Source organism: Pongo pygmaeus, chromosome 7, assembly GCF_028885625.2.
Source record: "Pongo pygmaeus isolate AG05252 chromosome 7, NHGRI_mPonPyg2-v2.0_pri, whole genome shotgun sequence".
NCBI classification, from domain to species: Eukaryota; Metazoa; Chordata; class Mammalia; order Primates; family Hominidae; genus Pongo; species Pongo pygmaeus.
Genome location: NC_072380.2, coordinates 12,631,956 through 12,657,825, shown reverse-complemented (window position 1 = coordinate 12,657,825; position 25,870 = coordinate 12,631,956). Strand labels below are relative to the sequence as shown.

Genomic DNA, 25,870 nt, shown 5'->3' with positions numbered 1-25,870 from the left:
CCTGTCCTCTGTCACTGCTTTCTGTTAGCAATGTTGTGTGAGTTAGGATTTGGGCAGGAAAGCAAAAGCAACCACCCTTCATATTCCCAGAATGAAGGGTTTGATGTAGGATGTAGACTTTATATAGTAGTTGGGAGAGCTGTGGGAGTAAAGGTCAGGGATGTCACCTACAGAAGTCAGGGAATCTGCCACCAGAGATCCTGCATCAGGAACAGCCAACAGCGTGCTTCTGAAGAACTAGTGGGGAAGTGGCTGTAATTCTTAGGAATCCCAGCGAGTCCGCACCACTATCTCAGTCTACAGCAGTGGAGAAAAGGGTTTCCAGGAGCTCTCTGGAAAGTTCCTGCCCACACTTTGCAACAATCTTCAGAGGATAATGGCTTCTCTTACAGCTTCCACACCCAACAAAAGTGCCTTTCATCGGCCAACTCTAACCTGGAACCCTATGGCAGAGGGGATTCTAGGAGACAGTTTGTAATGTCTGTGGAATGCAGATGAGGAGGTAGCAATGCTTAGCTGACAGCAGACAATACACAAATATAGAAACCGAATCTGATTCTAGAGGGGCCTATGAGATCAGCACTGATGTCATAGCTCCTTTTGTCATTCTGAAGCTTTATATTTTAAGTCCGATAAATAGCAACTGAAGGTTCAGTGAAGGTGGCTTACAAGTCCTTTTATGGAAATTTCTAGTTTTTTCAGTAGCCAATAGTCAGCCCTCACAGCATTACCAGGACCTTTTCACTGGAGATATGTTTCTTTTTTGAACAAAATTGGAAGCTGGGGCCTTTTTCTTCTGTCTTCCCAAGGGTTCCATAATACTTTGAGGAAATTTTAAATCTCAATTAACATTTCTTAATGCTTTAAATATATAGCTCAAGAAAGTGGCTGTGAACTAGGGTCATGTTGCCCCCAGAGGATATTTGTCATTGCCTGGAGACATTTCTGGCTGCCACAGCTGGGCGGGAAGGTGCTGCTGGTACCTGGTGGACAGAGATCAGAGATGCTGCTGAGTGTGCTCTAGTGCGTAGGACAGCCACACGCAACAAAGAACTATCTGGCTCAAAGTGTCGGTAGCCTGAGGTCAAGAAGCCTTGCTAGTGTAATAGGAGGAAAGAGCGCGTGTTGACTGTGGAGAGTCCGGTCTGGATTTGAATCTCGGCTCTGCCACATATGAGCCGAGAGATCTTGGACAATTTGCATTACATTGCTGAGCTTCAGTTTCCCCCATTTTATACTTTGCATAATTGTTAAGGACATTGGAGATAGCACCTGGCACATAGTACAAGTGCTCAATAAATAGTAGTTTTTTGGTGGTTTGCTACTGTTATTACATAAATCCTTGTTTTATTAATGCTATAAACTGTCCATTGTTTTTAGGCAGCCCCTAATGGACCTGCATGGTGTTGGTGGCTTCTTGCAGTTCTCCCTGTAGATCCACGATACCAGCTGTCGGTTTTGTCAATGAAGTCTTTGAAAGAACGGTTGACCAAGATACAGCATATACTGACCTATTTTTCTAGAGACCAATCTAAGTAACTAACTGTTTGGATCTCCCTTTAAAGTTACCCTAATCTGGCTGCATTGATGGCCAGATTGTCTGCTGCCTTTGCACATCTAGTGCTGGTTTCAGAAATTTAATGAAACTTTTCTTTTTCCTTCAACCTCCTGAATCATGTGGTTCTGCAAATGAATACCTTCAACTAGGATTTAGACCACTAAGAACTTGCACAGAAAAACACGCACTGAATGTGTGTTGAACCTCTACATTGTGAAGTTGCACTATGTACCATACTCTAAAATGAAATAAGAACTCTGTATGTCTGTGAGAGAGGGTGTGTGGGTGTGTGCGTGCGTGCGTGCTTGTGGGGGTTGGGTAGTGTGTGTGCATTTTCTCTGGCTTTAAAATTTTAAAACAAAAAAGAAAAAGCCATAGAGAGCAGAACTTGCTGAGGGTCATTTATTGCCCAAGTTTACAAGAGTAGCGATACAAGTTTTTGCAAATTGAATTTGCCTCAGATATATCTGTCCTAATGCTTATATTTGCACAAGTATGTAAAATATCGTGTTGAGGATCATTCTTTGTTGGAAATACTGCTCTTGCTGAACTGTCTTGACCATTGACTATGACACAGTTTCTTATTTATGTAAATACTTGCATCACAGTGGCCGACAGGCATTGGATGCAGAACCTAGAGCCAGTTTTCAGGAACAATTGTAAACCTGACATGGTACTGTGCATCTATTCATAAAACACTCAAAACTGTGAAAATATGGTTTACATTTAATTGTACATAAAGGTAAAGGGAGAACTCAGTTCAGTACCAGTTAGTTTGTACATTTTAGGGGGCTTTTCACATTAACTGCCCATTTATGTAATTTATAGTTTGACATGATGTGTTTGTTTTAAAAAAATGCATAGTATAAACCCATTAAGGATCTGGGAAAAGAGAAGAAGTTTAATATAGAACTAAGCTTTTAAAGTTTGTTTTTGTTTTTAATTCTGGTCTCGGTGCAAATGTTAGTTATGCCTTATTCATATCACAGTTAGATCACCATGCTGCGACATGGTTTATATTCATGCTGCCCTAGAAACTTTTGTAATTATTTGTTGCAAATTTGTGACTGTCCTTATTAACTTTCTTTTATGTAAGTAATTTGTAAAAGTTTCTTAAAATTTTTGCTTTTGCTTATTTAATTTTGAATAAAAGCTAAATTCCTAATACTTTTTCTTAAATTGTAGGTCAGTGTTATAAAACAAAGTCAGTAGAGGAACCAAACTGCGTATGTTAAAGAACAGATGAGTTTTGCTTATGGTTTGGTGGCATTAGATATATGCTATGGTTTCCAAAAACTTTGGCCATTTTTATTTTTTGAGAAAAAAAAAGCAATTTATTGAGGGTTTAGGCCTCAGAACCATCCCTAAAGCACTATTTTTCAACCTTTTAAAAATCCGTGTCCCTTTAGGGTAAGGCTAAAATTCTTTTCTTTGATGCCTCACCATTTGAGACTTCTCTTGGTTACATAGACTGGACTGTTTCTGCTCCCAATTCCTCAGCTAGGATTTTGCAAATGTCAGTCACTCATCTTTTTTTTTATTTTTATTTTTTTTTTAGAGACAGGATCTTGCTCTCTTGCCAAGGCTGGAATGCAGTAGCACAATCATAACTTGCTGCAGCCTCAAACTCCTGGGCTCAAGTGATCTTCCTGTCACAGGATCCTTGGGGTGGCACTTTGCCAGCCAGAAACATCTGTGGCTAGTGGCGCCTTCTGCCTGAGTAATGCTCATGCCCACTGGGCTTGTTCTGGCCACTCAGCCTGGCAGGCTGTGCTTGGCTTTTGCTACCAGCCCAGATCCCCCACCTGCCAAGAGCGAACCAGGCACAGAGCAGCGAGGGGTGTGTGGGCAAGTGCATGCAGGGTCCAGACACTGCACACAACCAGGCACACCAGCTGCTGTGTTGGGGTGGGCAACTTCATGTGAGGTTGCAGCTGGACCAGATGCACCACATGTGGCTTCCACTGCAGGCACCCACATCTGGACAAGGGGAACACTGTGGCACCCAGAAGCTTGGAGATGCCAGGAACGACAGAGCTCCAAAGAGGGTGTCACAGCGCTGGCTTAGGCACCCCTTGGGTCTGGACTCCCCAGATAGCTGCAGCTCTTCTTGTCACCCACAATGTGGTGAGTGGGGGGTAAGGGGGGTACGTGTTTCAGCCCTGTTTGTGTTATAGTTCTTTCAGTTTCACCATTTAGCAAGTCCTGAGTTCTTGCCCTGCATCCAGGAAGAATGAGGTGCACAGACAACTGGAGGGTGAGCAAGGCAGAGAGGAGCTTCACTGAGTGATAGAACAGCTCTCAGGAGACCCAAAGTGGGTAGCTCCTTTCTGCAGGCAGGTCGTCCTGATGAGTGTCCAGCTTTCAGTGGAGAGAAGACCCTTAGTGGGTAGCTCTTTTCAACAGGCAGTTCATCCCAAAGAGTGTCCAGTTCTCAGCAGAGAAGAGACCCGAAGTGGGTAGCTGTTTTCCACAAGCAGGTCATCCAGAAGAGTCAAGGAGACCCGCAGTGGGTAGCTCCTTTCTGCAGCTGGTAGTCCTGAGGGTCTGTTTGAGTCTCACTGAGTCTAGGGTTTTTATGGGCTCAGGAGGGGAAGTGTGTGCTGATCGGTCCATGGGCGGCCATGGGTGGGCTGGGGGAAAAAGCACCATATGTTCTCACTCCAAGCAGTGGACTCCAGCTGGAACTGGCAGCTCAGGCCCCAGGCTTCAGGCCATCCCTGGCTTGAAGGTGAGGTTTCACCAGGACCCACCCTTTTCCATCCTGCCACCATCAACATGCCATCCACAGCAACCAGGCTGTTGCTACCAAGAGGCACCGGCAGGCTTGTGCCAAACTGCCCTCAGTGCCCCCTCGGCCTCCCGCCCCTGCTTGTTGGTGCCCAAAATTCAAAGGGGGCCAAGGTGGTGGGACTGGTGTGTCAGCACCACCCCTAGCACACGCACATCCAGCCAGGTTGAGATAGCACCTGGGTTCAGCCTCAACTTTGCTCCAGAATTGGAGCAGGTGTCAGGAGAGGGGAGAAGCAGGAGCAGGCACTTCTGAGCCTGTGGGGGCAGGGGGGCTTCCAGGAGTACAGGCATGCCCAGGTCTGGAGCCATAGCTGGGTGGCTGCAATGGCACCCATGAGTGTGGGGCTCATGCCCTGCCAACTCAGTAGGGGGTGGGGCTCCCACCTGTTCCCTCCCCTATTGGCTCCACTGTGTAGTAGTGTGTAAACCTGCTGTGATATTAAAAGTTATATATCCCTAGGGTATTGCGAATAACATCACAGTGGGTGTACAACCACTGTGATATTTGAAGTAATATCTCCCTAAGATATGACAAAAAATATCAAAGCGTGGACCCAGTCGTGGCATCAAAAATAACGTCTCTGTGGATATTCCAAATAATATCACAGGGTGTACACAGCCTGTGACATTAGGAGTAGCATCCCCATAAGATATTCCGAGTAATATCACAGGGTGTACACCCCATGTGACATTAAGGGTAACATCTTAGGATATTACGAACAACATCACAGGGTGTATGCCCCCTGTGACTTTTAAAGTAACATCCCCCTAGAATATTAGGAAGAATATCACAGGTGTACACCCCATGTGACATTAGGCGTAGCATCTCCCTAGGATATTACAAAGAATACCACTGGGTGTACACCCTCTGTCATATTAGGAGTAACATCCTTCTAGGACATTATGGATAATATCACAAGGTGTACACGCACTGTGATATTCGGAGAGATACCTCCCTAGGATAGAAGGTATCATATCAGAATGTACACGCATGATGTACACCCACTGTGATATTAGAAGCAATATCTCCCTATGATAGTATGAGAAATATCAAAGGGAGTACACTCTTTGTGCTATTAGAAGCAATATCTCCCTATGATAGTATGAGAAATATCAAAGGGAGTACACTCTCTGTGCTATTAGATGTCATGTTTACCATGGATATTACAAATAATATCACAGGGTGTACACACATGAGGTACAGCCACTGTGGTATTATTTGTACTGTCTTAGAGAGATACAACTCTCTAATATAACAGAGAGAGCTATAAGTCTGTAATATCTCTGAGATATTACAAATAATATCACAGTGAGTGTACACCCACTGTGAGATTTACAGTAATATCTCCCTGTACAACTACAAGTATTATCGAAGGGTGTCCACCCCCTGTGACCTCAGAAGTAACATCCTTCTGGATATCGGGAATAATATCATAAGGCATACCCACCCTGTGACATTTTGTACACCCTTTGTGACATGAAAAGTCACATCCCCCTAGTATATTACGAATAATATCAAGGGCGGTTGACGCACAAGGTGTACACATCCTGTTACATTAGGCGTAATCTTTTTCTGTGATTTCTGAATAATATCACAGAAGGTGTACACACATGGTGTACACTCCAGGTGACATTAGGAGCAACATCCCCCCAAGCTGTTAGAAATAATATTACCAGGGTTGCATACACATGGTGTACACTCCCTGTGACATTAGCAGCAATATTTCCCTAGAATATTACGAATAACATCAGAAGGGGAGTACACACATAATGTACGCACCTTGTAAAATTAGGAGTAGCATCTCCCTACGATGTTATGAATAATATCACAGAATGTGTACGCACATGGCATACACCCCATGTGATGTTGGGAGTTACATCCTTCTAGTATGTTAGGAAGAATACCACAAAGATGCTCACACATGGTTAACAGCATATGGGATATTAGGATTAACATCCCTCGAGAACATTACAAATAACATCACAGGGGCTGTGCACACATGGTGCACATGCCCTGTGACGTTAGGAGTTCATTTCCCTGACACATTACGAGTAATATCACAGAGTGTACACCTTCTGTGATATTTGGAGTGACGTCCCCTAGGGTAGTACGAATAATATCACAGGGTATACATCCCCTGTGACCTGAGGAGTAACATCTTTCTAGGATATCGTGAATAATATCACAAAACGCACAGCCCCTGTGACACGAGGAGTAACATCCACCTAGGATATTAGGAATAATATCACAGGGAGTACACCCCGTGTGACAGTAGGAGTAACCTCGCCTGAGGATATAACGAACAAATACAGAGGATGTACACGTGTGGTGACATTAGCAGTAACATCCATTTAGGATATTACGAATATTGTCACAGTGTGAACACCCCCTGTGACATTAGGAGTAACATCTCCCTGGGATATTACGAATAATGTCACTGGGGGCACATACTCTGTGATATTAGCAGCAACATCTTTCTAGGATATTACGAATGATATCACAGGGTGTCAACTCACTTTGATATTAGAAGAAATATCTCCCTAGGCTATAAGCTATCTCATGTCACAGAGTGTACACACATGGTGTACACCCACTGTGTTATTAGCAGCAATATCTTCCTATGATTTTATGAAAACTGTCACAGGGTGTACCCTCTGTGGGTTACTAGAAGTAATGTTTACCATGGATATTACAAATAATATCACAGGGTGTACACACATGGGGTACACCCACTGTGATATTAGGAGTGATATCTCTCGAAGATATTACAAATAATATCCCAGTGGGTGTACCCCATGTGTGTACACCCACTGTGATATTTAAAGTAATATCTCTCTATAAGATTACAAATAACATCGAAGGGTGTACACCCCCTGTGACACTAGGAATAACATCCCCCTACAATATTGGGAACAATATCACACAGTGTACACCCCTGTAACGTTAGGAGTAACATCCCCCCTGAATATTACTAATAATATCACAAGGTGTACAGGCATTGTGACATTAGTCGTAATATCCTGCTAGCATATTTTCAATAATATCACAGAAGGAGCACACCTGTGACATTAACAGTAACATTCCCCTACAATAGTAAGAATAATACCACAGGGTGTACATGCCCTGTGACATTAGGAGTATCATCTCGGTAGAATATTATGAATAATGTCACAGGGTGTTATCCTCTGTGCCAATAGGAGTATAGACCCCTGGGAAATTATGAATACTATCAAAGGGTGTACACCCCTGTGACATTAGGAGTAACATCTTTCTAGAATATCACGAATAATATCACAATGTGTACACCCCCTGTGTCATTAAAAGCAAAATTGCCCCAGGATATTACAAAATAGAACACAGGGAGTACACCCCGTGTGACATTAGAAGTAACATCCCCCGAGAATATAGCGAATAGTATCAGAGAATGTACCTGCATTGGGACATCAGTAGTAACATCTCTTCAGGAAATACGAATAATATCAAAGGGTGTACACGCATTGTGAAATTGGTAGTGAACTCCCGCTAGGATATTACGAATTTTCTGACAGGGTCTACACGCCCTGTGACATTAGCAGTCATGTTTTCCTAGATTATTACGAAGAATATGAAAGGGTGTACAGGACCTGTGAATTTCGAGTAACATTTCTATAGAATATTGCACGTAACATCACTCTGTGTACACCCCGTGTGACATCAGGGGTAACATCCCACAAAATTATAATGAAAAATTTCACACGGTGTACACCCTCCGTGACATGAAAAGTAATATTTCCCTAGAATACGACCTCTAGAATCCCCTAGAATTCCCTAGAATCACACCTCTCTGATATGAGGAGTGACACCTTATAAGGATAATACGAGTAATTTGACAAGGTGTACAAACCCTGTGACATGAGCAGTGACATCCCTCTAGGATGTTATGAATACTATAAAAGGGAACATACCCCATGTGACAATAAAACTAACCTCCGCTTAGGAGAACAAGAATAACATCACAAGGTGTACACACATTGTGACATTATTATTAATGACCCGCTAGGATATTGGGAATAACATCACAGTGTGTAGAGTCCTGTGACGACAAGATTAACATTCCCCTACAATATTACGAATAATATAGCAGGGTGTATATCCCCTGTGACTTTAGTAGTGGCATCTTGCTAGAATATGGAAAACAATGTTCCAGGGTGTGAACCAAGGGTGGCAGTAGAGAAAGGATCCTAGGAAAAATGGGGGAGTAATATCACCCCCCTCTCCCCCCCTGGATGTTACGATCCACGTCGCAGGGGGGCGAGGACGCCCCCCGCGATGCGGGGAGTAATATCACCGCTCTCTCCCCCCCTGGATATTACGGTCCGCGGTGGTCACACAGCGTGTTGATGTTATTGTCAGTAACATCTTCTCCACCTCTGGAAATTACCAACTATATCACAGACGGGTGTGCATCCTCTGCACTATTTGCAGTAATAGCATCCTCTTCCCCCTGGATATTAAGAACAATATCACAGGATTCTTTCTACCCCCAGCGGCATAGGGTGTAGTATCATCCTCTCCCACGTTGAAATTATTAACAATATCACTGGGGGCGTGTCCACCCCATGCGAAATTGAAAGTCACATCATCCTCTTCTCTCCTGGATCATGGGAACCATATCACTGGGGTGGTGTACACTTTCTGCGGTATTGGCAGTAAGATCATCCTCTCCGCCTTGGAATATTAAGGACCATATCACAGGGGGGCCGTACACACCCTGCGCTATGAAGACGAATATTATCCTCTCCCGCCCTGCACATTAGAAAAAATATTCACAGGGTGAGTGTACACCTCCTGCGATATGGGGGGGTGATATCATCTTCTCTTCTTCTGGATAGTAGGAACAATATCACATGGGTTTGTACACTTTCTGTGATATTGGGAGTAATAGCAACCTCTCCGCCTTTATAAATATTAAGAACAATATCACAGACTGGATGTCCACCCCCTGCGATATTGGGAGTAATATCAGCCTCTCCTCTCCATGGATATTAGGAATAATATCCCAGGATGGGTGTACACCTCCTGCTGTATGGGGAGTCATATCGTCCTCTCCCTTCTGGCTACTAGGAATAATATCAGAGGGTGGGTGTACACAGCCTGCGATATTGGGAGTAATATCACCGTCTCCCCTTCGGATATTAGGAACAATGTCACAGAAGGTGTGTACACTTCCTGCGATACTGGGAGTGATAGCATTCTCTTCTTCCGTGAATATTAACAGTAATATCACCGGGTGGATGTACACCCACTGCTATATGGGGAGGAACGTCATACTCCACCCCCTGGAGATTATATTCGGATCAATATCAGCGGGTGGGTGTACACCTACTGCGATATTGAACGGAATATCATGCTCTCTCCCTCCCTGGACATTAGGAACAATATCACAGGTGGGTGTACACCCACTGAGGAATTAGGCATAATATTACTATTCATTATTCCTCATTTATTATTCACATGAGTATGAATCACCAATATTAATATTAATAAATAATTGCTAATAAAAAGTGTTCAGAATATTAATATTAATTATTAGGAGCTAATATTACTGTTTTCTAATGAATAAGATCAATATCAGTTATTAATATCAGGCGTTATTAATCATCAATATGAATCATTTATTGTTATCGTTTGTATAACTAATATTAATTATCATTATTATTGGTATTGATTTTTAAAATTATATGAGTTAATATTGATAATTATTAGTATCAATTAATAATTGATATTATTAATTGCGATAAGTAATATTGATATTAAAATGGATATTATCGGTTATTAATTATTAATTGCATTAATAATATTATTAATTGCGATAAGTAATATTGATATCAATATTGATGTTGAAATTGATATTAATTGCGATAATATTGATATTAAAAGTGATATTATTAATTGCGATAAGTAATATTGTGCCATTCCACTTAATATCTGTGATCTTGTTGCTAATATCCAGGCGGGGAGAGGACGGTATTAATCCCAATAATCCAGAAGGTGTAGACCTCCCCTGTGATATTGTCCCTCATATCCAAAGGTGGAGAGGAAGATATATCTCCCAATTTCGCATGGGTTGTACACCACCCCTCTGACATTGTTCCTAATGTCCAGGGGTAGAGAAAATGACATGACTCACAATATGGCAGGGGATGAACACCCCCTCCATGATATTTTTCCTAATATTCAGGGGGGAAGAGTATGATATTATTCCCAATATGAGAGGAGGTGTACTCCCCATATCTCAGGGGGTGGATAGTATCCCGATCTGTTATAGACTCCGCCACGATGCGGGGAGTAATATCATCCCCCTCTCCTTCCCTTGCTATTAGGATACACATCGCAGGGGGGCGGGCGACCCCTGCGCTGCAGGGAGAAATATCACCCTCCCCCCCACCCCCGAAATGACGAGCCACATCGCGGGAGGGTAGACACCCCCAGTGATGCGGGGAGTAATATCTACCCCCCTTCCCCATGGATATTAGGAGCCACATCTCAGGGGCGTGGACACCCCGGCTGATGCGCAGAGTAATATCAAGCCCCGTCCCTCCCTGCATGTTAGCAGCCACTGTGGACACGCAGTGTATTTACCATATTTCCAGGAGGATCATCTTTTCCATTGAACCTCATGAACAAGATCACAGAGTGGTGTACCCCTCCCGCGATATTGGGGGTAATATCGTTCTCTCCTCCACTGCATACTGGGAACAATATCAAAGGGGCATGTATTCCTCCTTCCACATTGAGAGTCATAGCATACTTGCCTTCCATATATGAAAAACAATAGCAAAGAGGGGGGCAGACACTTTGACGATATTGGGAGTAACATCATTCTCTCTACACATGGGTATTAGTAGCAATATCACAGGGGGATGTACCTTTCTTGTGATATTGAGAGTAGTGTTGTTGTCTTCCCCGCTGGATATGAAAAACAATACCACAAGGGGCGTGAAACCACCTGCCAAATTTGAGGGAATGTTACCCTCTCCGCCCCCAGATATTAGACACAATAACACAGGGGTAATGTACACCCACTGCTTGATTGGGAGAAGGATCATCCTCTCCCTTCTTAGATATTAGGAACAATATCACGGGGCGGGGGGTGGTGCACTGCCTCTGCGATATTGGGAGTAAAACTATCCTCTCTTCCCCTGGGTATTAGGAAGTGTATCAGAGGGGGAGGGTGCACATTCCCTGCGATATTCAATGTCATCTTATGCTCTCCCTCCCAGGGTATGAAGAACAATATTACAGGAGGGGTGTACACCCTCTGCGATATTGAGAGTCATATCATCCTCTTTCGCTCTGGATATTAGGAACAATATCACAGGGCTGTGTACACCGCCTGCGATATTGGGAGTAATATCATCCTGTCGCCCTGAGGAGAGAAGCCATTTCTCTACTGTCTCCTGTCTCTGAAGAGGAGGAGGAAGTAGAAGTGGAAAAACAACAGGAACGAAGTCGGTGGCAAGACCAGCCGGTGGCACTGATGAGCCGGCATGAGGTGAAAAGATTAACCCCCCACCCCACTCTAAGCACATGTGCTCTGAATCCATCACGACCCTTTCACGTGTAACCCCTTAGAGTTGTAAGCCCTTAAACGGGCCAGGAACTCTGTCTTCCTTCCGGGAGCTGGGTTTTTAAGACGCGAGTCTGCCGACGCTCCCGGCTGAACAAAAAAACCTCTTTCTTCTTGAATCCGCTGTCTGAGGGACTTTGTCCCCTGCTCGTCCCACTTGATTTCTTGGTTCACTGATCGGGAATCGAACGAGAGCAGCGGCGGTGACAGTGCTGAATCCCAACCACTAGACCACCAGGGGAACTTTGAACTTTGTGGGAAATAGATTGCCCACCATTAGAAGTGGGTTGGCCATCAGAAGGAAGCCTGGACAGGTCCCTTGTTTCTAAGGTGTGGCACAAGGTAACTGGTAAAGGATACCTAGACCAGTTCGTATACATAGACACTTGGTGACAGCTGGTGCTAGACCCCCCACAGTGGCTAAGGGGGCAGGCAGCAACAGTACCAGTAGCAAAGGGACAGATAGCTAAGGAAGGATCCCGCTCCACCCGCCCAGGGAAATCAACTCCTGAAGTTCTGTTCCACCCAGCATCAGAAGACGCATTGCAGGAGATGGCACCAGTGATCCCAGTGGTGCCCTCCCCTTACCAGGGAAAGAGGCTCCCCACTCTGGAGCCCACAGTGCTTGCGCCTCCGCAAGACAAGCATATCCCTAGGCCACCCAGAGTAGACAAGAGAGGAGGTGAGGACTCTGGAGGAACCCCTCCCTTGGCAGCTCCTTTACTACCCAAAACGGGGATCCAAATGCCCCTGAGAGAGCAGCGGTATACTGGGATAGATGAGGATGGTCACGTGGTGGAGAGGCGTGTTTTTGGGTACCAGCCCTTCACCTCCGTCGACCTTCTCAACTGGAAAAACAATACCCCGTCCTATACCGAAAAGCCACAAGCTCTGATTGATTTGCTCCAAACTGTCACCCAGACCCACAACCCCACCTGGGCTGATTGCCACCAGTTGCTCATGTTCCTCTTTCCCAGAGATGAAAGGTGGAGAGTGCTCCAAGCAGCAACTAAGTGGCTAGAGGAACATGCACCAGCTGATTATCAAAAACCCCGAGACTATGTGAGGACCCAGTTACCAGCAACCAACACCCAGTGGGACCCACATGAAAGAGGGGATATGCAAAGGCTAAACCGAGGCAGGGAAGCTCTCTTGGAAGGATTAATGAGGGGAGCTCAGAAGGCCACAAACGTTCACAAGGTCTCTGAGGTCATTCAGGGAAAAGAAGAAAGTCCAGCACAATTCTACGAGAGACTGTGTGAAGCCTATGGTATGTATACTCCCTTTGATCCCGATAGCCCTGAAATTAGCGCATGATTAACGTGGCTTTAGTCCGTCAAAGCGCAGAAGACATGAGAAGAAAACCGCAGAAACAGGCTGGACTTGCAGGGATGAATACATCACAATTACTAGAAATAGCTAATCAGGTGTTTGTAAACAGGGATGCAGTAAGCCGTAAGGAAAATGGCAAAGAGAATGGAGGTCAGGCCCGGCGAAACACCGACCTGTTTGTTAGCTGCAGCAATCAGAGGGGCCCCCTGAGAGAGGCAAGGCAAGAGGGGCCCTGGGACAGAAACTCAGCTTGGCTGTCAGAGTTTGCAGCGTAACCAGTGTGCTTATTGTAAAGAAATAGGACAGCGGAAGAACAAATGCCCTCAGCTCGAAAGAAAACAAGGTGACTCAGAGCAGGAGGCCCCGGACAAGGAGGAAGGGGCCCTGCTCAAGCTGGCAGAAGGGTTATTGGACTGAGGGAGACCAGGCTCAAGCGTCCCCAAAGAGCCTCTGATCAGAATGACAGTCGGGGGTAGAGACATTGATTTTCTTGTAGATAGAGGTGCTGAACATTCGCTAGTAACCGCCCCGGTCGGCCCCTTATCCAAAAAGACTATTCACGTCATCAGAGCCACGGGGGTTTCAGCAAAGCAAGCTTTCTGCTTGCCTCAGACTTGTGCTGTAGGAGGACATAATGTGATTCATCAGTTTTTGTCCATGCCTGACTGTCCCATGCCCTTGTTGGGAAGGGACTTGCTTAGCAAGCTGAGAGCCACTATCTCTATTACAGAGCACGGCTCTTTGCTGCTAAAGTTACCCGGAATGGGAGTCATTATGACCCTTACGGTCCCCCGAGAGGAGGAATGGAGACTTTTCTTAACTGAGCTGGGCCAAGAGATAAGACCAGCTCTGGCTAAGCGACGGCCAAGATTACGGGCGGAAGACAACCCTCCAGGGTTGGCAGTCAACCAAGCCCCTGTACTCATAGAAGTTAAGCCTGGGGCCCAGCCGGTTAGGCTTAAACAGGACCCGGTCCCCAGAGAAGCTCTTCAAGGTATCCAGGTCCATCTCAAGCACCTAAGAACTTTTGGAATTAGAGTTCCTTGTCAGTCTCCACGGAACACTCCCCTCCTGCCTGTTCCCAAGCCACGGACCAAGGACTACAGGCTGGTACAGGATTTGCGCTTGCTTAATCAAGCTACACTGACTTTACAACCAACAGTACCTAACCCGTCCACATTGTTGGGGTTGCTGCCAGCTGAGGACAGCTGGTTCACCTGCTTGGACCTGAAAGATGCTTTCTTGCCTATCAGATTAGCCCCTGAGAGCCAGAAGCTGTTTGCCTTTCAGTGGGAAGATCTGGAGTCAGGTGTCACTACTCAGTACACTTGGACCGGGCTTTCCCAAGGGTTCAAGAACTCCCCCACCATCTTTGGGGAGGCGTTGGCTGGAGACCTCCAGAAGTTTCCCACCAGAGACCTAGGCTGCTTGTGGCTCCAGTAGGTTGATGACCTTTTGCTGGGACACCCCATGGCAGTCGGGTGCGCCAAGGGAACAGATGCCCTACACCGGCACCTGGAGGACTGTGGGTATAAGGTGTCCAAGAAAAAAGCTCAGATCTGCCGACAGCAGGTACGTTACTTGGGATTTACTATCCGACAGGCGGAACGCAGCCTGGGATCAGAAAGAATGCAGGTCATTTGCAATCTACCGGAGCCTAACAGCAGAAGGCAGGTGAGAGAATTCTTAGGAGCCATGGGGTTTTGTAGACTGTGGATCCCAAATTTTGCAGTATTAGCCAAGCCTTTGTATGAGGTCACAAAGGGGCGGGGACCAGGAACCTTTTGAATGGAGATCCCAACAACAGCAAGTCATTCATGTGTTAAAGGAAAAACTTCTGGCAGCCCCAGCCTTGGGGCTACCCGATCTGACAAAGCCTTTTCCATTGTATGCGTCAGAGAGAGAAAAGATGGCAACTGGACTTTTCATCCAAACTGTGGGGCCCTGGCTGAGGCCAGTGGCCTACCTATCTCAAGAACTAGACGGGGTTTCTAAAGGATGGCCCCCCTGTTTGAGGGCCTTGGCAGCAACTGCCCTGCTAGTACAAGAAGCAAATAAGCTGACTCTTGGGCAAAACCTGAACATAAAGGCCCCCCATGCTGTGGTGACTTTCATGAATACTAAAGGACATCATTGGCTAACCAATGCTGGACTCACCAAGTACCAAAGTTTGCTCTGTGAAAATCCCCATATAAACATTGAAGTTTGTAACACCATACACCCTGCCACCTTGCTCCCAGTATCAGAGAGCCCTGTCGAGCATGACTGTGTAGAAGTGTTGGACTCAGTTGACTCTAGCAGACCTGACCTCCGGGACCAGCCTTGGGCATCAGTAGACTGGGAACTATACGTGGACAGGAGCAGCTTCATCAACCCACAAGGAGAGAGAGGTGAAGGGTATGCAGTGGTAACCCTGGACACTGTTGTTGAAGCCAGATCGTTGCCCCAGGCCACTTCAGCCCAGAAAGCTGAACTCATTGTTTTAATTTGGGCCTTAGAACTCAGTGAAGGTAAGACTGTCAACATTTACACTGATCCTCGGTATGCCTTTTTAACCCTTCAAGCGCATGGAGCATGATAGAAAGAAAAGGGCCTGTTGAACTCTGGGGGAAAAGACAGAAAATAACCACAAGAAATCTTGCAATTATCAAAAGCAGTATGGAAACCCCACAAGATGGCAGTTATGCATTGCAGAGGACACCAGAGAGCTTCCACCTTGCTGGGTTTGGGGAATTCCCGTGCTGACTCAGAGGCTCGAAAAGCAGCATCTGCCCTCTTCCGGGCATCAGTCACGGCCCCTCTGCTCCCTCAAGCACCTGATCTTGGACCTACTTATTCTAAGGAAGAAAAGGACTTTCTCCAGGTAGAGAGAAGGACAAGTGATGGAGGAAGGATGGATTCGGTTACCAGATGGGAGAGTAGCTGTGCCACAGCTGCTAGGAGCTGCAGTTGTACTGGCTGTGCAGGAAACCACCCATCTAGGTCAGGAGTCACTGGAAAAGTTGCTAGGCTGGTATTTCTACATCTCGCATTTGTCAGCCCTTGCCAAGACGGTGAGACAGCGGTGTGTTACCTGCTGACAGCATAATGTGAGACAAGGTCAAGCCGTTCTGCCCGGCATACAAGCTTATGGAGCGGCCCCCTTTGAAGATCTCCAGGTAGACTTCACAGAGATGCCAAAGTGTGGAGGTAACAAGCGTTTACTAGTTCTTGGGCGTACCTACTCTGGATGGGTGGAAGCTTATCCACCACGAACTGAGAAATCTCGTGAAGTAACCCGTGTGCTTCCTCCAGATCTGATTCCTACATTTGGACTGCCCTTACGGATCGGCTCAGATAACGGGCCTGCCTGCCTTTGTGGCTGACTTGGTACAGAAGACGGCAGAGGTATTGGGGATCACACGGAAAGTGCATGCCGCCTACAGGCCTCAGAGTTCCAGAAAGGTGGAGTGGATGAATCGGACTATCCAAAATAATATTATTGTCTTCCCCGCTGCATATTTACGACACCACCACAAGGGGCGTCAAACCACCTGCTAAATTTGAGGGAATGTTATCCTCTCCCCCCTCCCCCGGCCCCGGATATTAGAGGCAATAACACAGGGGTAATGTACACCCACTGCTTTATTGGGAGTAATATCACCCTCTCCCTTCTCGGATATTAGGAACAATATCACACTGTGCCTGTACGTCTGTCGCGAAATTCAATGGAATGTCATCCTGTGCCTCCCTGGATATGACGAACAATATCACCGGGGATGTACAACTTCTGAGATATTGGGAGTGATATCATCCTCTCCCCTCTGGAAGTTAGGGACAACATCACAGGGGTAGTGTACAGCCTCTGATGTTGGGACTAATATCATCCTCCCGCCCCCTGGATATTAAAAACCGTATCACAAGGGGCGTGTACACACACTTCGATATTGGTATTAATACCGTCCTCTCCCTCTTTGGATATTCAGTGCGATATTTCAGGTGGGGTATACGCCACCTGCAATATTGGAAGTAATATTATTTTCTCCCCCCCTGGATATTAGAAACAATATCACAGGGGGGTGTGAAGAACTCCTGCGATATTTGGAGTAATATCATCGTCTCCCCTCACGAATACTGAGAACAATATCGTAGGGGTGGGGTGTGTACACCCCCTTTGATATTTGATATCATCCTCTTCCCCCCTGGATATTAGGAACAATATCAGGAAGGGATGTACAGACTCTGTGACATTTACTGTCATATAATTGTCTCTCCCCTACATATTAGGAAAAATGAAACTGGGGATGTGAACACCCCTGCAACATTGGGAGTAGTAACATCCTCTCCCCCCTTGCATATTAGGAACAATATCACAGGTGGGGTGTACTGCCTCTGCGATATTGGGCGTCAAATTATCCTCTCTTCCCCTGGATATTAGGAAGGGTATCAGAGGGGGAGGGTGTACATTCCCTGTGATACTCAATGTCACCTTATCCTCTCCCTCCCAGGGTGTTCAGGACAATAGTACAGGAGGGGTGTACACCCCCTGCAATATTGAGAGTCATATCATCCTCTTTCGCTCTGGATATTAGGAACAATATCACAGGGTTGTGTACACCCCCTGCGATACTGGAAGTAATATCCTCTCTCCCTGTGGATATTAGGAAGAGTATCACAGGGCTGTGTAAACCCTCTGCGGTACTGGGAGTCATATCATCCTCTCTCCCTCTGGATATTAGGAAGATTTTCACAGGGGTGTGTACACCCCCTGCGATATTGGGAGTAATATCATCCTCTCCACCCAGGAAATGACTAACAAGGTCACAGGGGGTGAACTCCCCCTGCGATATTGGGAGTAATGTCGTCCTCCCCAAACCTGGATGTTAGCAACAAGATCACAGAGGGGGTGTACACACCCTGCGACATTGGAAGTAATATGATCCTCTCCCCAGCTGGATATTGGGAAAGATATCACAGAGCGGGTATACATTTCCTACGCTGTTGGGAGTAATCTCATTCTTTTCCTTTCTGGATATAAGGAAGAATATCACAGGGGTGCTGTGCAATTACTTCGATATTGGGAGTAATATCATCCTCTGTTTTCCTGGATATTGGGCACAAAAACACAAAAAGGTGTACAACCTCTGCCATATTGGGAGTAATATCATACTCTCCTTCCCTGGATGTTAGAAAACAATATCAGCAGAGCTGAACACCCCCTGCAATAATGGGAGTAATATTTACTCTTTCACAGGCCATTTGGAGCAATATCACAGGGGGTGTTTACAAACAGGGATGGTGTAGACCCCCTGTGAAATTGGGAGTAACATCATTCTCTCCACCTCCGGATATTAGGAACAATATCCTGGCGGGAGGTGGTACACCCCCAGTGATATTGGGAATAATATCATCCTCTCCTTCCCTGGATATTAGGTACAATATCACAGGGGGGTGTACATCTTCTGTGATATTGGAAGCAATATCATCCTCTCCCCCACTGGATATTACAAAAAATATCACTCATGGTGTACACCCACTGTGATATTAGGAAGAATATTACAGGGTGTACACCCACTCTGACTTTAGGAGAAATAGCTCCCTAAAAGGTCACAAATAATATCACAGGGTATACAGTAATATCTCCCTAGTATATTAGACATACTATCACAGGGTGTACACCCACTGTGATAACAGGAGTAATATGTCCCAAGGATACTACCAATAATATCACAAGGCTGTACACCCACTATGACATAAGGAGTAATATCTCCCTAGGATATTATGAATAACATCACAGAATGTACACCCATGCTGTGCACCCACGGTGAAATTAGGAGTAATATCAACCCAGGACATAACCAATAACACCATAGGGAGCACATACATGATGTACACCCACGGTGATGTTATGAGAACTATCTCCCTAGGATAATACGAATAACATCACAGAGTGTAGACACATGGTGTACACCCACTGTGGCACTAGGACTAGTAACTTTCTAAGATATTATGAATAGCATCACAGAAACACATGGGGTACACCCACTGTAACATCAGGCGTAATTTCTCCCTAGGATATTACGAGTAACATCTCAGTGTGTACACACATGCTGTACACCCACTGTGACATTAAGGGTAATATCCCCCTAGGATGTTACGAATAACATCACAGGGTGTCCACCCATGCCCTGTGATGTTCGGAATAATATCTCTCTAGGATATTACAAATAACACCACAGGGTGTACAGAAACTGTGATATTAGAGGTAACATCTCTCTAGGATATTATGAATCATATCACAGGGTGTACACCCACTGTCACACTGGGAGCAATATCTCTCTAGGATAGTACGAATAATATCACAGGGTGTACACCCACTGGGATATGAGGAGAAATACCTCTCTGGGATATTACTAATTAGATCACAGAGTGTACACACATGGTGTATGTCCACTTTGATATTAGGAGTAATATGTTCCTAGGACATTACAAATAACATCACAGAGTGTGCACCCACTGTAATATTAGGAATCGTATCTCCCTAGGTGATTACAAATAATATCACATGATGTATGCCCACTCTGATGTCAGGAGCAATATCTCCCTAGGATATCAAAAATCATATCACAGGGTGTACAATCTCTGCCTTCCAGCTTCTAAGGGATTCTCCTGCTTCAGCCTCCTGAGTAGCTAGGGTTACCCGCCACCATGCCCGGCTAATTTTTTTTTATTTTCACTAGAGATGGGGTTTCACCACGTTGGCCAGGCTGGTCTGGAACTCCTGACCTCAGGTGATCCATCAGCCTCGGCCGCCCAAAGTGCTGGGATTACAGGTGTGAGCCATCACGCTCGGCCAAGAGTTCTATATTCAATTAATTTGGAAACACGGCTCCCATATTTGAATGTGCATGTACTTTTATGAAGAAATGATGTCAGAAAACCTAAGGATGATAATAAATATGAAAAGTAACTGGCATGGGAAAAGGTCTTCCGATGAAGAACTCTAAGGTTCGATTTCATTTTTAGAGAATGCGGTTCTAGCTCTTGTACCGTCCTTTGAAATATTCTACATCAAAGGAATTGGTAGCACGGTGTCAGAATAAAATAGAGTGTATTTCACTTCTTCTTAATTTCTTCCAATTAGACTGAGATCTTTTTCTTAAAGAGAGAAGAACATTTGTATTGCATTTTATTTTTTCTGAAAAGAGTAGGCCGTATTTTACTGAGATCAGGGATTTCTTACGTATTACCTTTTGGTCTTCTAACATTTTTCAGTGGATTTTCTCTAAAGTAGTATGTACAGAAAGAGTTGAATAGGAAAAAAGTAAGTCATGTCATAATTCTGAGATTTTGGGGTTTGTCATAACTGAGAAATACTGCTGATGGTGTATGGTCCTCAAGTGTGAAAATGTTCCTTGTGAATTGCTGGCATCCAAAATGTGCACACAGCATTAAGGCTGGTTTTTATCTTTCATTTTTCCAATCCTCTTTTCTTCTGAAGGTGTCCAAGTCACACAGAGCCACGGAATCTCACAGGTGTCTGAAAATTCCTCCTCCTGGGACTCTCTCTCAGAGGATCCAGAACTGCAGCCCGTCCTCCCTGGGCTGTCCCTGTCCATGTACCTGGTCACGTTGCTGAGGAACCTGCTCATCATCCTGGCTGTCAGCTCTGACTCCCACCTCCACACCCCCATGTACTTCTTCCTCTGCAACCTGTCCTGGGCTGACATCGCTTTCACCTCGGCCACGGTTCCCAAGATGATTGTGGACATGCAGTCACATAGCAGAGTCATCTCTCATGTGGGCTGCCTGACACGGATGCCTTTCTTGGTCCTTTTTGCATGTATAGAAGACATGCTCCTGACTGTGATGGCCTATGACTGCTTTGTAGCCATCTGTCGCCCTCTGCACTATCCAGTCATCGTGAATCCTCACCTCTGTGTCTTCTTAGTTTTGGTGTCCTTTTTCCCTAGCCTGTTGGATTCCCAGCTGCACAGTTGGATTGTGTTACAATTCACCTTCTTCAAGAATGTGAAAATCTCTAATTTTGTCTGTGAGCCATCTCAACTTCTCAACCTTGCCTGTTCTGACAGCGTCATCAATAGCATATTCATATATTTCGATAGTACTATGTTTGGCTTTCTTCCAATTTCAGGGATCCTTTTGTCTTACTATAAAATTGTCCCCTCCATTCTAAGGATTTCATCGTCAGATGGGAAGTATAAAGCCTTCTCCACCTGTGGCTCTCACCTGGCAGTTGTTTGCTTATTTTATGGAACAGGCGTTTGGGGGCACCTCAGTTCAGATGTGTCATCTTCCCCGAGAAAGGCTGCAGTGACCTCAGTGATGTACGCTGTGGTCACCCCCATGCTGAACCCCTTCATCTACAGCCTGAGAAACAGGGATATTAAAAGTGTCCTGCGTCGGCCGCACAGCAGCACAGTCTAATCTCAGTATCTTCTTATCTGTTCCATTCCTTCTGTAGTGTGGGTTAAAAAAGGCTGCAAGGTCAAATAAGAATGATATCACAGGATGAACACCCGCTGTTATATTAGGAGCAATACCTCCCTAGGATAAAAAATATACTGTCATAGGGTATACACACATGGGGTACACCCACTGTGATATTAGAAGCAATATCTCCCTAAAGTATGATGAAAAATATCACAGGGTGTGCACACTGTGTGATACGAGGAGTAATAGTTACCCTGGATATTATGACTAATATCAAGGGTGTACACACACGGGGTACATGCAATGTGATATCAGGAGTTGTGTCTCCCTAGGATATTACGAATAATATCACGGGGTATACACTGTGTGTGTACATCCACTGTGATCTTTGAAGTAATATCTCTCTAGGAGATTACAAATAATATGAAAGGGTATACACCCCTGTGACCTATTAGGAGTAACATCCTTCTAGGGTATTACAGATAACGTCACAAGGTGTACACCTTCTGTGGCATTTTGTACACTCTTTGTGACGTTAAAAGAAACATCCCCCTAGAATATTACGAATAATAGTACAGGCGGTGTACACATATAGTGTACACATATAGTGTACACCGCCTGTGTCATCAGGAGTAACATTCCCCTAGGATATTACGAATAATATCACAGCAGGTGTACACACATGGTGTACACCCCATGTGACATTAGGAAGAGCATGCCCCTAGGATATTAGGAATAGTATCACAGGCATTGAATACACATGATATACACCCCCGGTGACATGAAAATAACATCCCCCTTGGATATGATGAATAACATGACAGGGAGTACACCCCATGTGACATTAGGAGTAACATCCCCCGAGGATATACCGAATAATATCAGAGGGTGTACATGCATTGTGACCTTAGTAGTCACATCTCTTTAGGATATTACAAATAATATCACGGGGTGTACACACATTGTGACATTAGTAGTAACATCCCGCTAGGATATGACGAGTCATATCACAGGGTGTACACCCCCTTGACAATAGTAGCAACATTCCCCTAGAATATTATGAATGACAACACAGGAGGTACAGCCCTGTGATTGATGAGCAACATTTCTATAGAATATTACAACTCATATCACTGTGTGACTCTGTGTACAGCCCATGTGACTTTAGGGGTAACATGGAACAAAACTATGACAAATAATATCACAGGGTGAACACCCCCTGTGACCTGAGGAATAACGTAGTTTTAGGATATTATGAATGATGCGACAAGGTTTACATGCCCTGTGATGTGAGGAGCAATATCCGTCCAGGATGTTAGGAAGAATATCACACGGAACACACCCCCTGTGACATTAGGATATTACGAATAATATCAGAAGGTGTACATGCATTGTGACATTAGTACTAATATCCCTCTGGTACGCTATGAATAATATCACAGGGTGTACATCCCTGTGACATTAGGAGTAACATCCCCCTAGAATAGGACGAATAATATCACAGGGGGTACACACCCTGTGACTTTAGGAGTATCACCGCCCTGGAATATGAGGAATACTGTCCCAGGGTATTCGCCCCCTGTGACCTGAGGAGTAACATCCCGCTGGAATATTACGAATAATATCACAGTCTGTACACGAACTGTGATATTAGGAGTCCTATTAATTTTTAGGATATTAGGTATAGTATCACAGTAGGTGTACACAAATTGTGTGTACACACACTACACAGTAGGTATACAGAGTAGGTGTACACACCTACACACTACAGTAGGTGTACTACATCAGGCTCCATGGAGCGTGATGGTTCAGAAAGGCCACTGCTGCCATCACTCCTGCCTCAGCCTCCAGAGTATCTGGGACTACAGGTGTATGGCTAATTAAATTTTTTGTTGTTGTACAGATGAGGTCTTGCTATAGTGCTGAGGCTGGTCTCGAACTCCTAGGCTCAAGCAATCCTCCTGCCTCAGCCTCCCAAAGCACTGGGATTATAGACATGCACCACCATGCCCAGCCATATGTCATCTTTTAATATTGAATTTTTAAAATGGTATATTCAGAAATGACTCCCTAGAGGATCAACCCTCACTGTCACAATTATGCTAATTGAGATTGAGAATCTATTCAGTGGTTCTGCAGAAAGAATCTAAAGAGTGGGCCATTCCACGGAAAGCACCTTATCAGTAGTTTCTAAGGTATTAGATTAAGTTTTCTTGTAACAAAAAACAGATGCTTGTTTAAAAAATGACTTAGTAATATAAGTGAAGAATTTACATATATATATAGAGACACACCCACACTATGTATATATATTTAAATAGGCCAATATGTTTCCATTGGTGCGTGTGTGTGTGTGTATAAATGTATATATACACATGTATATATGTTTGTATATGTTTATACACACACATACACTAATGGAAATATATTAGCCTTATCACTTGACTAATTTTATGATAAATGATCTTATTGTTTATAATTTTTAACTCTGAAATTTTTTTCTATTGCACCTTCCGTACAATTTATTTTTTTAAAAAAATTGGCAAATATTTTTTCCTTATTGCTTTAAGTATCTAAAAGTTCTGTCATCAATTAGTGTTTCAAACCAAACTAGTTGCTTTTTTTTTTTTTTTTGAGACAGAGTCTCGCTCTGTCGCCCAGGCTGGAATGCAGTGGCACAATCTTGGCTCACTGCAACCTCTGCCTCCCAAGTTCACGCCATTCTCCTGCTTCAGCCTCCCAAGTAGCTGGGATTACAGGCGCCCGCCACTATGCCCAGCTTATTTTTGTATTTTTAGTAGACACAGGGTTTCACCATGTTGGCCAGGCTGGTCTCGAACTCCTGACCTCAGGTGATCCACCCACATCAGCCTCCCAAAGTGCTGGGATTACAGGGAGCCACCATGCCTGGCCTAGTTGCTATCTTCTTATATGCCTGTCCTACATGTCAAATTCTTCCTTTTTTTCCAGGTGTAACTCAGATGCCTTCACTTAACTAGGAGAACTCGGAACTTCAGAGCACTTTCCTTGTACTTCACTTATGACACTTAAGGGAGATAACTGAATTAAATACATGAACAATCTTCTGAGTATTATTACTGGTATCTGGCAATTTAGACAGATTTAAGCTCCAAGACCTAGGCTGACCACTGAACAGAATTGAAGTAAATGCCATTTAAGAAGGGAGATGGGATAAAGACGGTTAGACTGAGCAAATGTCATTGCCTTCTTTTCCTCCCCAAACCTCTCCCACCAAAAAGAAAAAAAAAAGACAAAGAAAATGAAATAATGGCATCGTGCAACCAAAATCTCATCAACTGACCAATGGTTTTGAGGACTTTCTGAAAGATAGAAACAGGATCTGATATATAAGACCTGAGGAAAGGATGGCTTTGCAGAAATGAGGAGTGTAGGTCAAATGGGAGTAACCACAGGGAAGACGCAAACTAGGAGCAGGTCTTGGAAAATGCCCTTGTGGAGGCTGCGCTTCAAACAGCTGGATCACGTGACCATCTCTCCCACTTAGGCTGAGCAGGAGGCGGCAGCAGCAGTGGCTCTCAGGCCAAAGCCCTGACTGTGGGCCTTGGGCCAGAGAAGACCCACAAAACCTTCAGTAGCTACAGCTCCCCAATAAGATGAGGAGCCCTTTTCCACAGAAAGCGAGCTCCTTCCTGGCTTCCCTCATGTGGTAGCATGAGTCAGCGTTCCGCAGGATCAACATAGGCTACCTTTGACTGAACCAGTCCCACATGGATGATCCTAGAGGACAAAGGCATTCTCAAATGACAAAGTAGGGAATTGAATCTGAGAAATTTGAGGAACATTAGCACCCTAAACAAGACAACAAAATAACCTTAGATTTGAGGATGCTGCAATCCCCCAAAAGATCTGGGAATCTAAAAAATGTTCCTCAGACAACCCCTGTCACCACAGAAGAATTTGATAGAGTTTGCTGAGTCAATGAATGAATCATGAAAATAAACGTGATAGATGAGCTCAATAGGAGAATGAATGCAGACACAAAATGAATTAATGAGGTGGAGGGTTCAGTTTGATTCCTTTTTAGGACACAATGCAGAGAGAGAGCAAAAAACTAAAAGTATGAGAGAAAATTTGAGACATGGAGGATAGATACAAAGTTTTA

The 25,870-nt window shown here is 44.7% G+C and overlaps 2 protein-coding genes across 3 annotated transcripts in view; both read left to right on the top strand.

Annotated features, from left to right (window-relative positions):
• The window catches only part of LONRF1 (LON peptidase N-terminal domain and ring finger 1), a 33,583-nt gene extending 30,858 nt beyond the window's left edge, over positions 1-2,725 (top strand). For both annotated transcript variants that reach the window (XM_054498336.2, XM_054498334.2), the window contains exon 12: positions 1,381-2,725. In XM_054498336.2, coding sequence (XP_054354311.1) covers positions 1,381-1,539 — 159 coding nt within the window. In that variant the 3' untranslated portion in view covers positions 1,540-2,725. The remainder of the gene's footprint in view (positions 1-1,380) is intronic.
• An 8,889-nt stretch (positions 2,726-11,614) lies between these two features.
• On the top strand, positions 11,615-21,720 carry LOC129042038 (olfactory receptor 7E24-like). The gene is made up of 2 exons (XM_063668479.1): positions 11,615-11,886; positions 20,774-21,720. Exon 2 carries the CDS (start codon positions 20,890-20,892, stop codon positions 21,718-21,720), a length of 831 nt encoding a protein of 276 aa, XP_063524549.1. The 5' UTR covers positions 11,615-11,886; positions 20,774-20,889.
• The last annotated feature ends 4,150 nt before the right edge of the window (positions 21,721-25,870 follow it).

Coding starts and splice junctions, on each gene's coding strand:
- LOC129042038 (XM_063668479.1), top strand. CDS start 20,890: ATGTACCTGGTCACGTTGCTGAGGAACCTGCTCATCATCCTGGCTGTC.